The 20,494-nt window shown below is 40.4% G+C and overlaps 1 protein-coding gene across 2 annotated transcripts in view; it reads left to right on the top strand.

Annotated features, from left to right (window-relative positions):
• The first annotated feature begins 1,243 nt into the window (after positions 1-1,243).
• RBBP8 (RB binding protein 8, endonuclease) overlaps positions 1,244-20,494 on the top strand; it is a 61,310-nt gene continuing 42,059 nt past the window's right edge. Inside the window, exons 1-7 of one of the 2 annotated variants that reach the window (XM_075826352.1) lie at positions 1,244-1,349; positions 5,247-5,421; positions 8,927-8,969; positions 11,343-11,438; positions 14,563-14,675; positions 16,577-16,652; positions 18,045-18,238. In XM_075826352.1, the coding sequence (XP_075682467.1) occupies positions 1,341-1,349; positions 5,247-5,421; positions 8,927-8,969; positions 11,343-11,438; positions 14,563-14,675; positions 16,577-16,652; positions 18,045-18,238 (706 nt within the window). In that variant the 5' untranslated portion in view covers positions 1,244-1,340. Of the gene's footprint in view, positions 1,350-5,223; positions 5,422-8,926; positions 8,970-11,342; positions 11,439-14,562; positions 14,676-16,576; positions 16,653-18,044; positions 18,239-20,494 lie in introns of both variants that reach the window. The other variant, XM_075826353.1, reaches the window with a different exon arrangement.

Raw genomic sequence — 20,494 nt, 5'->3', positions numbered from 1 at the left:
TTGAGTAGACAAGACAGGCAGCCAAATTTATCAATGTAGCGCACGCTGTGACAGATTTGGCACATCCATCCAGAGATTAGACACTTTTCTATTTCTTACGCCACCTCATGGTTGGCTCACTTTATACTCTTACTTTGCAAAAACACTATGACGCACGCCATTAATAAATCTGGTGGATCGTACAAATCCTCTTAGCCGCGCCCCGTTTTTTAGACACTTTACAGAAGTGTTTAGTGAGGAGCAAGAAGTGTCTAAAACATTTCAGAAATGTGATGCTCCAGATGTGTGGCTCAATTTACATCAGAATTCTGGCACATTTTAAATCGTAAATCTGCCCCTTTGTGTAAAGTTTGGTCTCAAAGACCCGATCTGGGGGACAGTGGGCTGTTTTGTTACCTATCCTTGCCCACGGCCAACAGTCCATAGGGATTGTGAATACTTTGTACCAAACAGACTAACGAACTTATCAGCTAAATTAAACAAAAATCCAGGGAAAAAGCCATGACCTGCTACACAAAGTAAAAGTAGAATGGGCTCTATGGGCAAAGCACTGTATGGAGCATCTTTGTTATGGGGGGGAGGGGGAGTACCTGTGGTTTGCAAAGAGCATATTTTGTGGGGCACGCGCGGCGCTACGCCACATTACATTTTCTTCAGGAGAGGGGGGGTTTGAATGTATTTAAGGGATGTTGGAGGGCAGGTCTGTAACGCATTCTGTTCCAAGTTTGACAAATAAATGCTGGTGCCAAGAAATCACCGCAAGGAGTTTAAATTTTTCCCACAAACTCTACGTTGCAAAGTTACAGCCCAAGGTACAACCACCATCATTCTCAGGACCACAGGACAGGGAAATGGACATTTAAAGGGGAATTCCACAATTCTCTATTGTCCTTATTCTTAGTAGCACTCTTCTTTGCTTAGCAAATAAATTGCATCATCATAATTGATTCTGAGTTATTTCACTATACAGACTAGTGTAAATAACAAACGTTCATCTCTCAGTAATGCCTGTGTAAAACACTGAGTATCACGTGTGTCTGTACCGAAACCAAATGCATGACAAAAAAGTGCGGGAGAGTACTGCAATTCAGAGCAAAGCATGATACAGACCCTCCACTCACTATTGAGTGACGACCCCTGACATAACGCTACGCTAGGCAGCAATAGTGAATAGCAGCGTGACACGCATGCGCGGAAGGTCTTGGGAGTCGGGGGCGCGCTCGTACGGCAGCTGGTGACGGGCACGCGGTGACGTAACCTGTGAGCATCGGCTGCTGCACGCTTCCTGTGTTTTGGATTTCCCGCCCGGCACATCAGCTGGAGATGATGAGCTGCAGTATATGTGTGAGGTATGGGCTGAGGGGTGTATGTGGAGGCGGTGCGGCTTCTGTGTGCAGCGCCCCCTATATTGTGCGGCTGCTTTATGCCACGTTCTTATTGCTTATCTTGAGGAAGCCTCAACCAGTGTGGAGAGTGTGTCCCTGTAGGGAAACCGAATACAGAGGGGGTCATGTATCACAGGGGTCCGAGATTGTGGGCAGATTTACTTATCAAAATGTGCCAGAAGTTTGTAAATTGTCTAAGAAGATTCATAAAACGCGCCAGATTTATTCATGACATGTGCCATTATTTTGCTTCAAAATAATGATATAAAGTAAGCCAAATAAATAGGTGCGCCAAATCTATCACACAACGTGCATCGCGCTTATTCTGTCTGTCTCCTCTGCTTTTAGGCTGCCTGCAATGAAGACACTATTGATGAATCTGTCGCAGATGTGCAGCACTACATATACACGACCTGCTACAACTGCACCGGTTTTAGAAGCCGTTCTAGTAGCACCACTTGTGCTGCGCATTAAATAGCTCCACAAACTTCTACAGATAGTGTTGGCATGTGCGTGCCCTCTGGTTTAACACTTTATGGGCATCCCTTCCATAATTGATTCCCACAGTCATAAGGCGTGCCTTTAGGGTATGTTCACACGGCCGTAAACGCCCGCAGAACGCCTCCAAACATCTGCCCATTGATTTTAATGGGAAAAACGGAGTTCTGTTCCGACTGACTTTTCAAAACGTCCGTGTAAAAAAAGTGCATGTCACTTCAGCCGTTTTTCGTTGACTATAGAAAAACCGCTCCAAAAACGTTGCGAAAATCGCAAGTGGCTTAAAAAACATCTTGAAGTCAGGAGCTGTTTTCCCTTGAAAACAGCAACGCATTTTCAGACATTTTTTGTTAAGCGTGTGAACATACCCTTACTATTGACACCATGTTAGAGAATGGCCAGGTGACCTAGCGCAGTTCTTCTGTAAAGCTGTGTTCACACCTCGTGGTCGATTGGTGTCGTTTTGATATGATTTTTGCAAATATTTTGTGGGGGGAAAAACGCTTTTTGACTGCGACACGTAAACATAGCTTAAAGAGACTCTGTCACCACATTATAAGTGCCCTGTCTCCTACATAAGGAGATCGGCGCTATAATGTAGGTGACAGTAATGCTTTTTATTTAAAAGAACGATCTTTTTTCACAACGTTAGGAGCGATTTTGGTTTATGCTAATGAGCTTTCTTAATGCCCAAGTGGGCGTACTTTTACTTTCAACCAAGTGGGCGTTGTACAGAGGAGTGTATGATGCTGACCAATCGGCATCATGCACTCCTCTCCATTCATTTACACTGCACTAGCGATATAGTTATATCACTATGTGCAGCTACATACACAAGCCCTAACATTACTGCAGTGTCCTGATAATGAATACACATGAAATCCAGCCTGGACGTCATGTGTACTCAGAATCCTGACACTTCTGAATCTTTTTTGTGAGATTCCGGCAAGTGAAACCAAATCTCGCGAGATTACAGAGCTAAACGAGATTTGGTTTCACTTACAGGAATCTCACAAAAAAGAGTCAGCAGTGTCAGGATTCTGAGTACACGACGTCCAGGCTGGATTTCATGTGTATTCATTATCAGGACACTGTAGTAATGTTAGTGTTTGTGTATGAGGCTGAACATAGTGATATAACTATATTGCTAGTGCTGTGTAAATGAATGGAGAGGAGTGCATGATGCTGATTGGTCAGCGTCATACACTCCTCTGTACAACGCCCACTTGGTCGAAAGTAAAAGTACGCCCACTTGGGCATTAAGAAAGCTCATTAGCATAAACTAAAATCGCTCCTAACGTTGTGAAAAAATGTTTTTTTTAAAATAAAAAGCATTACTGTCACCTACATTACAGCGCCGATCTCCTTATGTAGGAGATAGGGCACTTATAATGTGGTGACAGAGTCTCTTTAAGGCAGGCCTCACCGGTGAGGAGTCACTCCGTTCTTGATCAGGCTTAGCAGGCCGCCTAAGTTTCTTGAATTCAGCAAAGGTGTTCAATCACAGATCACTTCATGTAGGGAGACACTCAGATTACAGAAACAAAAAGTAAAGGCTATGTACACCTTTTGGAAGCAATTTTTTTTTTTTTATTATTAAATTAATGTGTTGTGCTTTTATGCAATTTTCAGATTTGACTTTAATTAAAAAAATGTTTTAACTTTTTACGATACAGCTTCTATGTATCCTGTTCACATAGAAGCTGTATTGTTCTCTCTCAGCAGATTCCGTCAGTTCAGCTCTGGCACTCAGGACCCAGTAAATATCGATCACATCTAAGTTATGAACTTAGATATTAGGTGGATCCTATATTTGAGACACGCATGACCCACTCCCAGCCAATCCATCAGTTCAGCTGAACTGACGGAATCGGCAGAGAGAGAACGATACAGCTTCTATGTATACAGGATACATAGATGCTGTATCGTAGTTAAAAATATATATATATTTTTAAATAAAAGTCAATTTGAAAATTGCTTGAAAACACGAAAGCTTTAATAAATAAAACAAAACAATTTAAAGGTGTACATAGCTTTTAACTTCTGTTTTGTGGCAAGAGCCTAGACCAGTCATTTTGGTGACGGTGCGCTTTGGCTAGCACTAGCCGCACTCTCTATGTCCCTCTATGTAGAAGCCCAGGTGTCACCGTGGGTTGACTAGTGAGGCCCTGGAAGAAACCTTTTGGGAAGCCCTGACCTAGCAGATATGAGAGGTTGAAAGATGAAGGTGTAAAAACAGAAAAACCTCCATGCACTGTGTCATATAGAATGATTGATGCCGAGCATAAGGGTATGTTCACACGTAGTCAACAAAAACGTCTGAAAATCCAGAGCTGTTTTCAAGGGAAAACAGACCCTGCTTTTCAGACATTTTTTGACCAACTCGCATTTTTCGCGGCGTTTTTTACGTCCGTTTTTGGAGCTGTTTTCATTGGAGTCTATGAGAAAACAGCTCCAAAAACGTCCAAAGAAGTGTCCTGCACTTCTTTTGACGAGGCTGTATTTTTACGCGTCGTCGTTTGACAGCTGTCAAACGACGACGCGTAAATAACAGGTCGTCTGCACAGTACGTCGGCAAACCCATTCAAATGAATGGGCAGATGTTTGCCGACGTATTGGAGCCGTATTTCCAGACGTAAAACGAGGCAAAATACGCCTCGTATACGTCTGAAATTTGGCCGTGTGAACATACCCTAAGAGGGCCACAAACTGTATTTTTTGTTGTTTTATTTTCCTTTAATTACTTTCTAGAAGAAATCAATGAAAATAATGCAGAGATTGGTTTCTACTGAGCGTAAGGGCTTATTCAGGCGAACGAGTGTAAACTCGGACGTGAAAAACTGCAATAAAAAACATATATCAGCTGCCAAGAAGGACAATATACCATAGTCGTCATATCCGAAAGGCCTATGTTTGACAGATTTGGTATAGTTTGAAGATCAAAGGCAACATCTGACAGGTTATGTAGTACAGCTGAACATGTAACTAGAGTGCATGCAAATTTACAACGTGAATATCATGCAAAAGGTGAGGAAAAACTGGCAAATGTTTCCATTGCGGTCTCTGCACTCACTGGGCTGTTTCTTACACCGTGGATGTGCGCAGCAGAATCTCCCGTTCTCGTCATACCTTTTTCCTGAGTCTTAAGGTGTAACGCGGCATACGGCATCTCTGTTCTTCCGATCAGTGGATCCTAGCACTAGAACACACACTTTTCAGATGTTTTCATGTGCCAGAAGTGATTGCGATCAGAATACCCCTTCTATGGTTAGTTGTGATAGGAAAAATGGTCATTATTTACCTTTTATGTTTCATTTTGTACTTCAATATCAACCAACAGTTCTCCTGCATTTTTTGCCGCAGGAAACAGAGCTATGTGATTGGAGTGTAAGAGCAAGTGATCAACAAGTTCACCTGAACATGAATATTTCAGGAAGCAGTTGCGGAAGTCCAAGCTCTACTGAGAGTCTCGCTGCTGGTGACTTATTTAAGGAACTGTGGACCAAGCTGAAAGAATGTCATGATAAAGAGCTGCAAGGTAACAGAGCACTTTATTACATTCATTTAATTACTCTTATTAATACTTATGTCAAATTTTTAAACCTATTTTGAAATGTACTGTGGAAATTATAATATCTACTTCATTACGCATCAAAAAAAGAATAGTCATAGCCTCTGAATACATAAAGTAGGGCGGCTGGTATAGAAGAGACTGGGTTTGAAATATAGAGAAAAAATTTATTAAATATAAGAATCCACAGTGTAATTAAAGCTATAACTGTATTAGGCTCTGTCCACACTGTATTTGAAGTGTTTGTTGGAAAATACTCCCGACATAAGCCTCCAACGTATGATCCTGTATAGGCATATAGTGACATTTGCCGGCCGTTTAACCCCTTAGCTACCGCAGTCAATAGCGACCACAGCATTTGAGTGGTTTCAGGGCAAAGGGGCTCTTTGTCACCCCTGTGACGCGATTGCGGGGTGCCGATGGTTTCCATGGCAGCTGGGGGTCTGACAAAGGCTCCCAGGTCTGCCTTCACTGTATGGCTATTATGCCCTGCCAAAGGCGAGGACTAACAGAATGACTATCGGTTTTACACTGACCGGCATAATATGCTGCGACACAGAAGTATTGCAGCATATTATAAAGGCGAGCAAACGATTGATCGTACAGTCCCATAGTGGGATAAAAAAAAAGTCAAAAATCCCAAGTAAAAAAAATTATAAAAACAATTATTTTCCCCTTTCAAAATAGTTTATTATGAAGATAAATTTAAAAAAAATCTAACCACAATTGGTACTGCAACGACTCAAACTATAACATTATTATGGTTTTTAAGGGCCTGTTCACATGAGCGTTTGGTTTCCGTTGATGGGTTCTGTCAGACCTTTTCGTCGGAGGAACCCATCAACAAAGGCAAGCAGAAACCATAGCTTCCGTTTGCATTACCATTGATTTTCAATGGTAATGCTTCTGTTGCTAATGATCTCCGTTCAGTAAGGTTTCCGTTTTTTTGCGGAAACAGTAGCGCAGTCGACTACGCTATTGATTCCTTTAAAAAAAAAGGGAAACCTTACAGAATGGAGACAGAGGGAAACCATTTGCACCACTGAATTCAATGGTAATGCAAACAAGGGTTGTCACGATACCAGAATTTGGACTTCGATACCGATACTTTGTGTAGTATTGCGATTTTGATACCAAAACGATACTTTGCCAACAGTAATAAAAAAAAAAAAGTTCTTCCATTTTCTGATGTGAGGTGTGATGAATTTAACCTCCATATGCCTCACATTAATAGTAATTAATCATGTTTCTCAGTCATAATGGGTTAATGTGTAAGGTACATGATGGGGTTAATTACTATTAATGTGAGGCACATGGAGGTTAAATTCATCACACCTCGTGCCTCACATTAATAAGTGAAAGAAAGCAGTTTTTATTTTATTTTTTTACAGCGTACACCTCATAAATGACGCAAAAAAATTTGTTGTGCAGGTTATTACGGCCACGCCAATACCGAATATGTGTATATTTTATGTATTAAGACTTATTTTAATGTTTATTGTAAAAAAAAGGTGTATGTGTATTTTTTGTTTTTATTTAATATTACTTTATGTTTTTACTTTATTTTTAAACTTTAATGTACTGGCATAGATCTATATTACAGTACGTTAGCCTGTGTACTGATAGTACACAGGCAGTTGTTAGGCCATACCTATGTATGCCCTAACAGGAAATATGGTCAGACAGACCTGAGGTTCTTCAATAGACCCTGGGCTGTCTGCCCATATATGGTATGTCCCTCAATCGCGTCACAGGCATCCCCCCTTCTAATTTTCCTCTTGAATGCTGCGTTCAGCTTTGATCGCAGCATTCAGGAGAATAGCGGCGGAGATGAGGTTTCTCTGATCTCCGCCGTTATAGAGCAGGGCTGCGGCTGTGTAATACAGTCATTGCCCCACTCCTGACAACAAGTGCACGCGGTCAGCATGAAGTGATGCGGCTGGCGCTACACTAATGAGCAGAGGTTCAGGCACTGAGGAAGGAACATTGGGGGTGTTTTGCAGTGCGCCCACCATGTTCTGTCTTCAGTGCCGGCAATCATTAGTGCAGCGCTGGCCGCATCACATAATGCGCTTGTCAGGACTCAGGAGCGTGGCGATGGCTGTATTACACAGCTGCAGCTCAGCTCTCATACATTCATGTGTTACAATGCTAAGCTGGAAAAGGTCTGACAGGATCCATCAACGGAAACCAAACGCTGATGTGAACACAGCCTAACCTGCGAGGTGAATACCATAAAAATAATGCCAGAATTGCTGTTTTCTGCTCATCCTGAATTTAAAAAAATGCAATAAAAATTGATCAAAAAGTCGTATGTTCACCAAAATGGTACCATTAAAAACTACAAGTTGTCCTGCAAAAGATTAGCCCTCATACAGCTGCGTTGGCGACATGATAATGTTATGGCTCTTCAAATATGGCGACACAAAAATAAAAATATCTAACTTTTTTTTAAAGTGGTTTTTATTGTGCAAAAGTAGTAAAATATGAAAAAACAATGTAAATTTGGTATTGCCGCAATTGTAACAACCTGCAGAATATTGTTATTTTTACCAGACGATAAATTGCGAAAATTTACGAGGTAAAAAAAAAAAGTCGGAACTGCTGTTCTGTTTTTTCTATTAAACAACAAAAAAGTTAATCAATAAATTATATGTACCCCAAAATGGTGGCATTAAAAAATGCAACTTGTCCCGCAAACAAACAAGCCCTCCCCCGGCTATGTCTACAGAAAAAGAAAAAAGTTACGGCTTTTTGAAATTTGACGATGAAAAAACAGAAATCTATAGAAAATGAATTTTCTGCAGTTTTAAACATTACTGAGAAGTGGAGTAGAGGTTTTGACAGACAAGGGATGCAGCATCTTATAAACTATAAAAAAAAGGCATCTAAGGCTAGGGTAATAACTTTTGCACCCTGTTGAAAGGTCCTAGGAGCCCATGGCGCTGTTAGTTTAGGTCATCAGCAATTCGGGCCGGATTTGCTGCATTAATACAGGCTCAGAAATGTGCCCATGTAACGTTCATGTAAAACTGGAGCTTTAAGTAAGGATAGGAATGTGTATGATCTCATAGTTCCATAGACTGGCAGTGAGGCCATATGCAGGTATACGCATTGCCACACTCTGTTAATGGTTTAACATTTTCCCATGACTCTTTGTAGTACATGTAACATAATACTGTGTTCATTGAAATACCTTTACAAACAGAGTACTGTAGAAATGTATTTAGTCCACATCTATACAGTTTCTGCTTTTTATTTAATAAAAAAAAAAAAAACTACAAATGACTGTGCAGAAACGATGCAGATTTAGGATTGTTTTGATACATGGTTTTTATGCGTCTCTTGTGTGTATTTATGCATATTCTCTTGCGCGCATCCCTGTGATAGTCATGCTTCATCTTCAGTCACCAATGTTTGGAAGTCATTTACCCTGCCTCTAACTCTAGCTTAATTTTGCCTTTTACTTTAGATCTACTAATGAAAATTAACAAGTTGAAGACGCAGAGATGTTTGTAAGTTTGTGATCCTTTGTAAATACTATCCATGGTATTTTTCTTATAATAAATAAATTTGGCAGTACTGTTCACACTGCTGTCGGAGTGTCCTCCTACATTTCCGTCACATTTGACTGCAAAAATACCGTAGCTTGAAGCGTTATACTTGCCGTTGAAATGACGGACACCCTGATGGACTCCATTGTAAGTCAATATGTGAATCAGCTCATGCACACAAACTTATTTTTGTCCTCCCGTAAATACTGGCGTAAATACGGGTCCTTGGTCACACGTATTCGACCCGTATTACGGGCACGTTTTCGCTGCAAAATTGCACTGCAGTAATCGGCAGCCCCTTCTCTCTATCAGTGCAGGATAGAGAGAAGGGTCAGCCCTTTCCGTAGAAAAAGTAAAATAAATTCATACTTACCCGGCCGTTGTCTTGGTGACGCGTCCCTCTCTTAACATCCAGTCCGACCTCCCTGGATGACGCGGCAGTCCATGTGACCACTGCAGCCAGTGATTGGCTGCAGCGGTCTCAAGGGCTGAAACGTCATCCCTGGAGGCCAGACTGGAGGAAGAAGCAGGGAGTTCTGGGTAAGTATGAACTTCTATTTTTTTTTACACGTTTATTTATATTGTGATCGATAGCACTGTCCAGGGTGCTGAAAGAGTTACTGCCGATCAGTTAACTCTTTCAGCACCCTGGACAGTGACTATCCACTGACGTCGCCTAGCAACGCTCCCGTAATTACGGGTGCACACACTTAGTCACCCGTAATTACGGGAGCCCTATAGACTTCTATAGGCTGCCCGTGCCGTAATTACGGCCTAAAATAGGACATGTTCTATATTTTTCAACGGCCCGGGCACCTTCCCGTAAGCATACGGGGAGGTATCCGTGGCGAATAGAAGTCTATGGGACCGTAATTACGGCCCGTGATTACGGGCGTTTTTACGTTCGTGTGCATGGGGCCTTACAGGTCCATTTCAGAATCGGGCAGTCTTGGCAGGCAGCAAGACCGCTTGGCCTCCTCCTGGACTACAGGTCCCAGCAATCCAATTCAGTGACTGCAGATGAGTTCATATAACATTCCGAAAGTTTCTGGTAACTAGGAGTCTGTCCATGGTTAGACTATGGTTAAAAAAAACATCATGTATACTGGCAATAAATTTTATTTTTTACAAAATAAATTGTTTCATTTATAGAATAAGCACGATTTATATAAATCGGGAGTGATTCTAAACGTTTATATTTCACACAAGGAAGTCGGTCCCACTGTCTGCGGATGATGAATATTATCAGAACTCTTCATTTGTGACTTAATGCATACCACACCAAATGCCTTAATTATTGTTTGCTGGAGAGTCTTGACAAGCGCCCCATTGTAGATACAATAGCTGTATATAGGCATTCTTGTTCTCAGTGACCCTTGCTGAATACCTGAGGTTTAATATTTCAGAGCTGATAACCGGTGCGACAATGAATGCCTTATGTTTTTCCAAGCTTTCCCATTGAATCTAGTGATCTCTGAGACTGGGTCACAAACCATGATTGCCAATGCAAATTCTTTGCCAAATTGTCACTCACTTTACAGGAAACAATCTGCAAAACTTATTTCAACAAACCTAGGGCATTCTCATGGATAGACTGAAAAATTATTATTTTCAATATTTAATATCTTGTTCTATATTCTAATATAAGAACTGCTGTCATAGTATTATATGGATTTAATGTTGTTTTGCAATAGTTTGCAAATTAGTTTAATAAACTTCTTGTACTTTTTTTTTTCTAAAAAAGCAGAGATGGGGTTTTTGGTCAAAAAGGTGTAGCGTGCCACTCAAGAATTGCTCAAGTATGTGGTCCATCAAAAGCCCCCTCTGAAAGGAGACGGGCCATCCTAAACCTATTCCCCAACCCTCCAGACCAGAAAGCTCTGCAAAGGTCAGCCACCAGGGGCTGTAAGTCGAAAGGTTTGGCTAGCCAGAGTTGGAGGGTGTGAGCACCTGTTACACCCCCCTAGATTTCAAGAAGGGACACTGCATTTGTTGGGTTTAGAGTATTTTCTCCCTTACCCCACCTTCCTCATAAGCAATTTACTATTCATATTATCAAACTAAATGCAAAAGTGGATCTCTACAATAGAGTAGACCTTTCATTTACACATAATGGCGGTAGTATTGCACCAACATTCATAAAAATGCACCCTATAAATTGGATCTCAAAAACGATATGGTTCAGTGTTGATTATTTGAACCGGCCATATGTTACATATTGACTGTAACTAGTTTATTTTTTAGTTGCTCTTATTTCCAAAAATGTTTCCTCCCTACTAATTATAGGATTATTGGGAAACAAAATATATTCAACAGATAGTTTTGTCTAAACAGGGATGCCCAGAGACTTGAAGAATTTTACACTAAAAACCAACAGCTAAGGGAGCAGCAGAAGGCACTTCATGACACTATCAAAGTCCTTGAAGACCGGTAAGGATCTTTATTTAATTTTTTTATATCAGTGGGGCACATTTCTAAAAGTTGGTTTAGACAGGTTTTTAAGTTAAATCCGCTTGATGCACGCGATCATGGATTATTTATAACACTTAGTTAAAATATGTCAGCTGATGTGTCAGGGCCAGCTCCAGCTTTATTTGGGCCCTGAGGCGATAGTCATAGTGGCCCGTCCCCCTTATGCCTCAACTTTTTTTTGTCCACCCAGTATACTATATATCAGTAAAGACGCCGGTGGCACTAATGGTAAGGTCACATGTGGCTTTCTACACATTTTAACCCATTCCCATCCAGCGCCCTAATAATATTTTGCGGCTTGCTGGGCGTTTAACCCTATAGATCAGTATTGACCCTGGCACCTAAGGAGTTTGACCCTCTGTAAGCCCATCAGCGCCCCCATTACGTGAATGCGGGGTGCTAGTGGGTTACTATGGCAGCTGGGGGCCCCTTGGTCTGCCAGGGCTATGTGCCTGGCCTCAAAGGTTGCCTGTCAGTGATGCTTTGAAATACGATGTCCTAAAAAGCATTATACACGGCGATCAAACAATCGCAGCCATAGGACCCTTAGTGGGACTAATAAAGTTAAAGGTATTTTCCCATCAGAGACACTTATGACACATCCACAGGATATCTAATAAATGTCAGATTGATGCAGGTCCCACAACTGGGACCCGCACCTATCTCTAGAACGGGGCCCCCTAAACCCTGATCTACTGCCCTGTATTGAGTCGTGTGGTTTCTGACCTTGATTTATGGAAACAGCGTAGCTCGCTGAGCTTTGCTGTTTTCGTAACTCCCATAGTAGTAAATGGCAGTTTACATCAGCAGCATAGCATACGAGCTACGCTGTTTCCGTAATTCATGGTCTGAAATCACACGCTTCGGCCACAACACAGAGCAGTAGAACAGGGTTTAGGGGGCCCCGTTCTAGACATAGGTGTGGGTCCCAGAGGTGGGACCTGCAAATATCTGACATTTATGACATATCCTGAGGATATAGCATAAATGTCTCGGATGGGCAAACCCCTTAATGACCAGCATATTTTAGACCTTAATGACCAAGACATTTTTTACGTTTTTCCAGTCTCATTCAAAGAGCTGTAACTTTTTTATTTTTGCGTCGACAATTTTTAATAGCACCATTTTGAGGTACATAGAATTTATTGATTAACTTTTATTAACTTTTTTTTGGGGGGTATAGAAAAAAAACTGCAATTTCGCCACACTGTTTTGCGTCCTAAATTTACGCCGTTTACCGTGTGATATAAATAACACAATAACTTTATTCAGCGGGTTGTTACAATTGCAACGATACCAAATTTGTATAGTTTTTGTATGTTTTACTACTTTTACACAGTGAAAACATATTTTTTTCAAAATTATTTGTTTTTGTTTCTCCATATTTGAAGAGCCGTAACGTTTTTATTTTTTCGCCGATGCGGTTGTATGAGGGCTTTTATTTTGCGAGACGACTTGTAGTTTTTATCAGTACCATTTTCGAGTAGATGCGACTTTTTGATCACTTTTTATCATATTTTTTTTATGGCTGGATTCAAAGAAAATAGCAATTTTTGCATGTTTTTTTATTTTATTTTTTACGACATTCACCTTGCGGGTTAAATGATGTAATAAGTTTATAGTTGGGGTCGTTACGGACGCGGCGATACCAAATATGTGTACATTTTTTTTTACTTTATTTTGTTTTTTTAATAATAAAGCTGTTTGTAAGGGGAAAAAGTGGGGTTTTTCATTTTTCATTTTTTTTTCACTTTTTATTTAAACATTTTTTTTTTTTTTTACTAGTCCCACTAGGGGACTTCACTATGCGATTATCCGATCGTATTTATAATACACTGCAATACTTCTGTATCGCAGTGTATTATGTCTGTCCGTGTAAAACAGACAGGCATCTGCTGGGTCATGCCAGAGGCATGATCTAGCAGGCATTCACTACAGGCAGAGCTGGGGGCCTTTATTAGGCCCCCGGCTGCCATCAGAGACACAGACACTCGGTGATCTTATCACCGGGTGTCGGTGGGATGAGAGGGAGCTCCCTCCCTCTCTCCAAAACCACTCAGATGCAGTGCTCGCTATTGAGCGCCGCATCTGAGGGGTTAAACGGGTGAGATCGATACTGATATCGATCTCACACGTTCGAGCAGGGATGCCCCAAGCTACCTCTGGTATCTGAGAGCAGTGATATTTAACGGCTCCCTGCTCTGTTTATTTATTCCGATGCAGCACCGTAAAAAGGCCTATGCATCGGAATAAAGCCTGTTAATGGCCCCCGTAAAAACACTATGGGGCGGTCACTAACAGGTTAAGTTTAAAAAAAAATTAAAACATTTGCACAAAATAAAAAATAAAATAACCAGTGTTTTACATTACATTTAACCTGTCAGGGGATTTATACAGCCAATTCTAAGAGTAGCATATGATAGAAAGATAGAAACTATGCTCCGTGATCTATAGGTTTATATGATTTTGAAGCCGGGTTGCTCAGTAAAAAGCAGAGAAAATCCTGGCAGGACTCCTAGGAGAGACCGTGAGAGTCCTTCTTTCCCCATCCACACAGACTGATTGACCGCTTTCCCACACAGTTTGTGTGGGGGATTAGGAGGGCTCTCACTGTCTCTCTTAGGAGTCCTGTCAGGTATTACCGTGATAATGGTGCACACTATGCTGGAATCCTGTTAGATGTTTATTAAAAGAGGAATCTGTCGGATAGGTGAGTTCAGTCATACATTATGGAAGGGTTTTATAAAAGGCAGTACATGTGTCAAATTTGCATATGTCATGCAAAATTTTTGTACAATTATTGCAAAATGAAGCCTGTAGCTCTTCTACTTCTGTCTCCTTGACAACATTTTCTGCTTTTTGCTCTGCTGATTGGGTGTTATTCACATCCTAACTGGCTTGAGTAGTGGAAGCTATATGTGTATACACATGTGCAGTGTTAGATGTTGTTATGATATCTGAAGAATGCATATAAAAGCCAATAGTTGTTTGGGTTTTATTGAAGTTCTAATTAAGCTTAGTGTCTGTATCTTAAGATTGGCTTCTGTGCTGATGAAATTATTGTTTTCCCTCTTTCAACAAGGCTACGGGCTGGGCTTTGTGACCGGTGTGCAGTAACAGAGGAGCACATGAGGAAAAAGCAACAAGAATTTGAGAATATCAGACAACAGAACCTGAAATTAATCACAGAGCTTAGTGAGAATTCTATTTCCTTTTTATGGAAGATTACTTCATATACTGTAATATGCACATTGTACACTTATAAGGGTATGAAACTTGCTAAAAGCGCACGAAAGATGAATTACCGCAATTTACAAAATCTTTATTATTTAGCTGGCGCTAGATTTGAAATTCAGGATTTGCTGCTGCCCATGTAAATAATGAAGACTCATGGTCTCCCTATCCACACAATGTAATTTAGTGGAGGTCGCATGAAATCCACACATGACCGCATCATCCGATGTCGTCTTGTTTTTTCGCAGCCACTGAGCGATGGCTCACTGCGTCTGCCTCATATGCACCAGCCGCAGTGCGCTATAGTTCGGCGGCTACATAGAATCGGGCAGAGACGTCAAACTAACTGGTCACATGTATATCACATGACTGTCACTATATTACAATGTATGGACAAGGAGACCGTGGGTCTCCATTTGTTTACATTGGCAGCAGTGCATCTTGAATTTCAAAATTGGCACCAAAAGGAAAATTAAGCTTTAGGCTATGTTAACACTGCCTATGACAAATTCAACCTGTATTTTTATGCAGGATCCACGGAAGAAATGTAGGGCTCATCTCTGCTTTCTGCCATGGCTTAGCCCCATTCAATGGGTCTAATCTGCATGTGATAATTTGCCATCTTTTCTGGACAAAATTCAAGTGGAAAATTTCTGTCTTGTCTGCTCAGAGATGCAGATTTCCCATTGAAGTCAATGGGAGGCGTAATTCGCGTAAAATTCTGAACCTGTGAACAGGGCCTAAAGAGGACTTGTCCGCTCTCCTGACATGTCTTCTTTTAGTAAATACTTTAATTCCCCGTAAAATACCAATCCTGGAGCATCTTTTGGTAAAATTCTGCATTGTGTCATTCCTCCCAGGAATCCATAATAAATTGACAACTGGGTGAGACCCTTCTCCTTGTCAATGGGGCTTGTCCCTACATAGTCTGATACTGTCCGGTCAGTAATGACCGTGTCAGGTGTGGATGTACCTGATTGATAAAGGGAATGGTATTTATACATTTCCAGGAGGAATAATAGAGCAGCACAACACAGAGTTCTAAGAAAAAATATTTCATTCATCAATTATCATATTTTATTCACTTTTATCAAGTTTTCATGCAAAGTGGCTAACACTATATATATATGGTATTACAACACTACGAAAGTCTCACTCTCATATATCAGTCTAAGAGGAAACGTAGCTAAGTCTACATCATCTACTATGTTCAAAATCTGGTATAAGGATATTCAAGATGCTGAACTGCCACTAAAGATATTGAACGGATGGGATAAGGTCAAAAAAGCGGTTATTTGCGAACGTTGGAGAAAGACACATTTTAAATTCATACATCAAGCAATCTATGGCTTTGATATTCCACAGCATCAAAATGCCCCAGACAGACTGACCGCATGTCGGAGATGCAACGCTAACTATAGACATATAATACTTCTGTTACCATTTTATTGAAAGATACATATATATTGTATGCCATATTTTTTCTTGTGATCTTGTTAGTCATTTGAAAATTTAATAAAACATCTAAAAACAAGGGCATGAAATATACAACTCTCCCCAAGAAGTAACACATTTGAAAATTACCGGAAGTCAATACAGGTTGAAGTATAGTAGATATATATTCAATGAACACTATAATAAAAAAAAATAATTATATTGTACACTAGTAACTGCTGACTTAATTTTAATATTGCAATAATATACCATCCTCATCTGTCAAATCTGCAGCGATTCTGCGCAGTCAATGTGCTGTTTAGGATGCTAACATATCCGCTAGCCTCATGTTTATAGGCATACATGCAAAAGGATTAAGACCAGCTGCAAATTTCTACCAGAATATGTTCATTTATGTCTTACTACAGTGGATGAGAAGACCACACTGCAGGATGAAAACAAAAGACTTTCTAAACAACTGGAGCACATGCAGAAGGCAGCGGAGTGAGTATTGAACTTCAGGAATACTTATAGGATGCTTCCTTCTAAAGGTGTAAAACTTTTCACCCTGGTTTCGACTACAAACAAGTGCTGCGGCCTGAATATTGCACCTAGAGCTTTAAAAACATTAGAAAGGTAACAATCTGCTTTATTATGATACCAATATATAAGCTTATATTTTTTTTTTACGGCAACCATTTAAAGCTAAGACTTATTACATACGTCCTTGGCAGTGAAGACTATTTACACTTTTGCAACCAATCCCTATTTCCCTAAAGCATATGGAATAAAAAAAACGAAGCAACTTTGATTATAGGCTTGGTTAAAAGCATCCTATGGTCTGGTGTATAAAGCTCCTGTGCAGACCTCTATGTGTTCTTGATTACAGACAATACACATAATGTATGTAGTCTGATTGCACACTTTCATGTGCACGCTTTTTGTGGTTAGAACTTCACTGAGGGTTTTTACCAATCACGTTCACTGTTGCTCACAGGCTGATCTGCTGTCGGTATGTATGGGAAGCTGCTGAATTATGTATTCTAAGAGAGCTAGACATGGGTGGGACTTCTAATGAATATTTATGAGCAGTGATTTTGATTGAGACAAATTAAATATGGCAGGTTTGCAATGTCCGTTAATCAACCCTTTAACTGATAAGGAAATATGTAATACGTCATAAATGTAAACGCTTGCCACAACTATAGTATAGGGAGTAGAGGCTAGATCTTGATATCCTATTAAAGCTCCAAAACTTTGATTTTTAATTATACCCAGCACAAAGCTCAATGCAATATTAGGGGTGCAGTAAACCGCGTCCGATAGCCACAGACCGATGAAGGACAGCCTTGGATTTCTGCCGTGGTTTCTCAGCCAATTTCACATCTGATTTTTCCAAATGAAACCTCACGAAGGGGAGTAGTGGGAGGGGGTAATTCTGTGAAGATGGGTGCATATAGACATATGTGACAAGTATGAACTCTGCACATATCAAAATTTTATTTTTAGGAGTTGTGCATCTCAGCCACTGCTTGGATCAGATTTTTAACAGCAAACATGACTTTTGATGTATTTTTTAAATAAAATTATGCTTTGATGCAAACTTGCATGAGTATAACGTGCTTGGGAATTTTTACAATATGTAAGGTGTTTACTTTCAGGGTATATGATATTTTTTAATTTTAGAATTCAGGTTATATTTGTGTATGTCAAAAGTGTGAAAATTGTCACGGCAGGGAAAGGGTTAAAGAAAATAATTTGCACACGATGCAAAATATTTTTATTATATCATTTAAAAATTATTGGTACAAACAAAAGTAATATATATATATATCATCATCAATTTCACTGTACACGTTTGTGTGATTTATAACTGAAATATTCTGTTATATTTAGATCAACTAAAAAGATTCATGACGAGGTTACAGGAGATCACGATGGTGATGGCGATGATGGCATTATTCCCGATTCACCAGTCAGTTCCTTTCCTCTAAATGTGGTCAGCAGGATGCGCAGGAGAAAATTAAACAAACATGTGCGGTATACAGAACACCCACAGGATGATACAAGTGCAACGGAATCTACAAATAGTAAGTGAGATGCCTCCTGGCTATGAAATGCCTAAAAGTTATGACAAAATGTGGTGTATACGCTGAGAAATCTCCCAACATATATACCGAACATATAGCCCCAATGTAAGCAACTGTATGCCATACGATTGCATACAAAGCCCATTGACTCTACTTGTAAAAAATAATTAATAGTAATACACACTTTATTTGTATTGAAATATATGTTTTTCAATGGACTTTCCAGTAAGCTCACTAAAAAGTGACTATTAACCCCTTAATGACAAGGCCTATTCTGGCATTTATTATGGTATGTTCACACAGGGCGGATTAGCTGTGGATTTTCCACGACAGATTTTACTGCGGAAAATCCACAGTGTATTACTGTAGCGCAATGTGGATAAGATTTGAACAAATTTCATCCACAAGCTGCGGATAACTATCATCTGAGAAAACGTTAATAAATTGACCGGTGTTATGTTTTTGTTTTTTAAATCCGGTGAATGTTAATTTATGCTGCGGAATCGCTGCTCTTTTGTTCGAGTTTTACCCGTTGAAGTCAATGGAGAGGTGAAACCCGCAACTGATCGCAAGAGTTGCGTTTTTTGCAGTGAAAAAGCTTTGCCGCAAAAATCGCAAATCAGAAGTATTAAAAAAAAAATGTATTTTCTTGTTTAAAGAGGCTCTGTAACCAGGTTATAAGCGCCCAATCTCCTATATAATCTGATCGGCACTGTAATGTAGATAACAGCAGTGGTTTTTATTTTGAAAAACGATCATTTTTGAGGAAGTTATGAGCAATTTTAGATTTATGCTAATTCGTTTCTTAACCCCTTCCCGCAAATCGGCGTTCCTGAACGTCCTTTTTAGCGGTGCCTTCCCGCAAAAGGGCGTACAGTAACGCCCTGCATTCAAACTGTCACCATGTCACTTGACATGGTGACATCACAATGATTGTTGCTGTCTGTGACAGCTAACAATCATAGTTACCCGGCACGGGACCTATCATAGCTGCCCCGTGTCGGCGATCGCTGTGGTTGGTTAGTCAAATGTGACAGACCAATCACAGCTGTCAATGACGACACAGTGCTGTTTCCCGGCTCTGAGAAGCTCATTGAGTGTCAGATCTTCTCAGAGCCGGTCATCAGTGTACTGTGCTGTTCGTGTCAGAGTGTTTCTGACAGAAAAAACTGTTAAAAATAGAAAAATAACTCCTCTATACTCACCCTCCATGCCCTTCAGCTGATCCCTGCCTAGTGTGAAGGACCCTGTCAGATTTGTGGTCCCTGTCAGATTTGTGGTCCCTGTCAGATTTGTGGTCCCTGTCAGATCTGTGGTCCCTGTCAGATCTGTGGTCCCTGTCAGTGTCCCTGTCAATTTTGTTTAAAAAGTTCCCCAATTTTACCCTATACTGACCCCTAGCCCCAGCGTCTGTCACCTGGTAATCCTGCTAAGCTGCTGACGTCCGTCACCTGCTGACCGTTTACTTGCGGTCTTCTGTCCCTACCTACTCCGTCCTCTCCTGAATTTTTAGGGAGTTTAGTTTTCTTGTTAAAAAAATAAAAAAAAATTAAAAAAAATTTAAACATTTAAAAAAAAAATTAACAGTTATTTAGCAATTGAAGGGAGTCTTGTTAGGGGTAGCGCTACTTTATATAGGCTCATTACCTGACCTCTGTGTCTTGTCACCACCTGTGACCTATACAGTGCGCTCCGTTCCGCTTCTGTATTTTTGGGGATCACTTTTTAGTTATATTGTTTTTAGGGAGTTTTATTAGTTATTATACACTGTACCATACCAATATGGCCCAGAGATTTTATAGTCCAGAGGAGGCATATGCCATGTTATGCTCCGACACCGACTCTGCAAGTGAAGATGAGATGGAATTTGTTATTTCATCTTCATCATCATCTAGCGAGTCTGATGAGCCCCCCGCACAGCGCAGAAGAGCAGTTGGTCCTGCGCAGCCGGATTCAAATGAGGCGATGTGGGTACCCGCTGTAAATTATACCCCTCAGGTTCCCAACTTTACTGCCTCCTCAGGGATCCAAGTAGAGACTGCAGGGTTCAGGGAATTAGATTTTTTTAATTTGTTCTTTTCTGAGGAATTTGTTTCTGCGATGGTCCAGCAGACCAATTTGTACGCAGAGCAGTTTATGGCCAGCAATCCCACCTCATATAATGCCAGAGTTCAAAGCTGGACCCCCACAGACCCAGTGGAACTCCGAAAATTTTGGGGCCTATTGTTAAATATGGGCCTCATAAAAAAACCACGT

The sequence above is a fragment of the Rhinoderma darwinii genome, chromosome 5 (genome assembly GCF_050947455.1).
Source record: "Rhinoderma darwinii isolate aRhiDar2 chromosome 5, aRhiDar2.hap1, whole genome shotgun sequence".
Lineage (NCBI taxonomy): Eukaryota > Metazoa > Chordata > Amphibia > Anura > Rhinodermatidae > Rhinoderma > Rhinoderma darwinii.
Note: the sequence above shows the minus strand (reverse complement) of the source record. Positions and strands in the feature narration are given on the sequence as shown.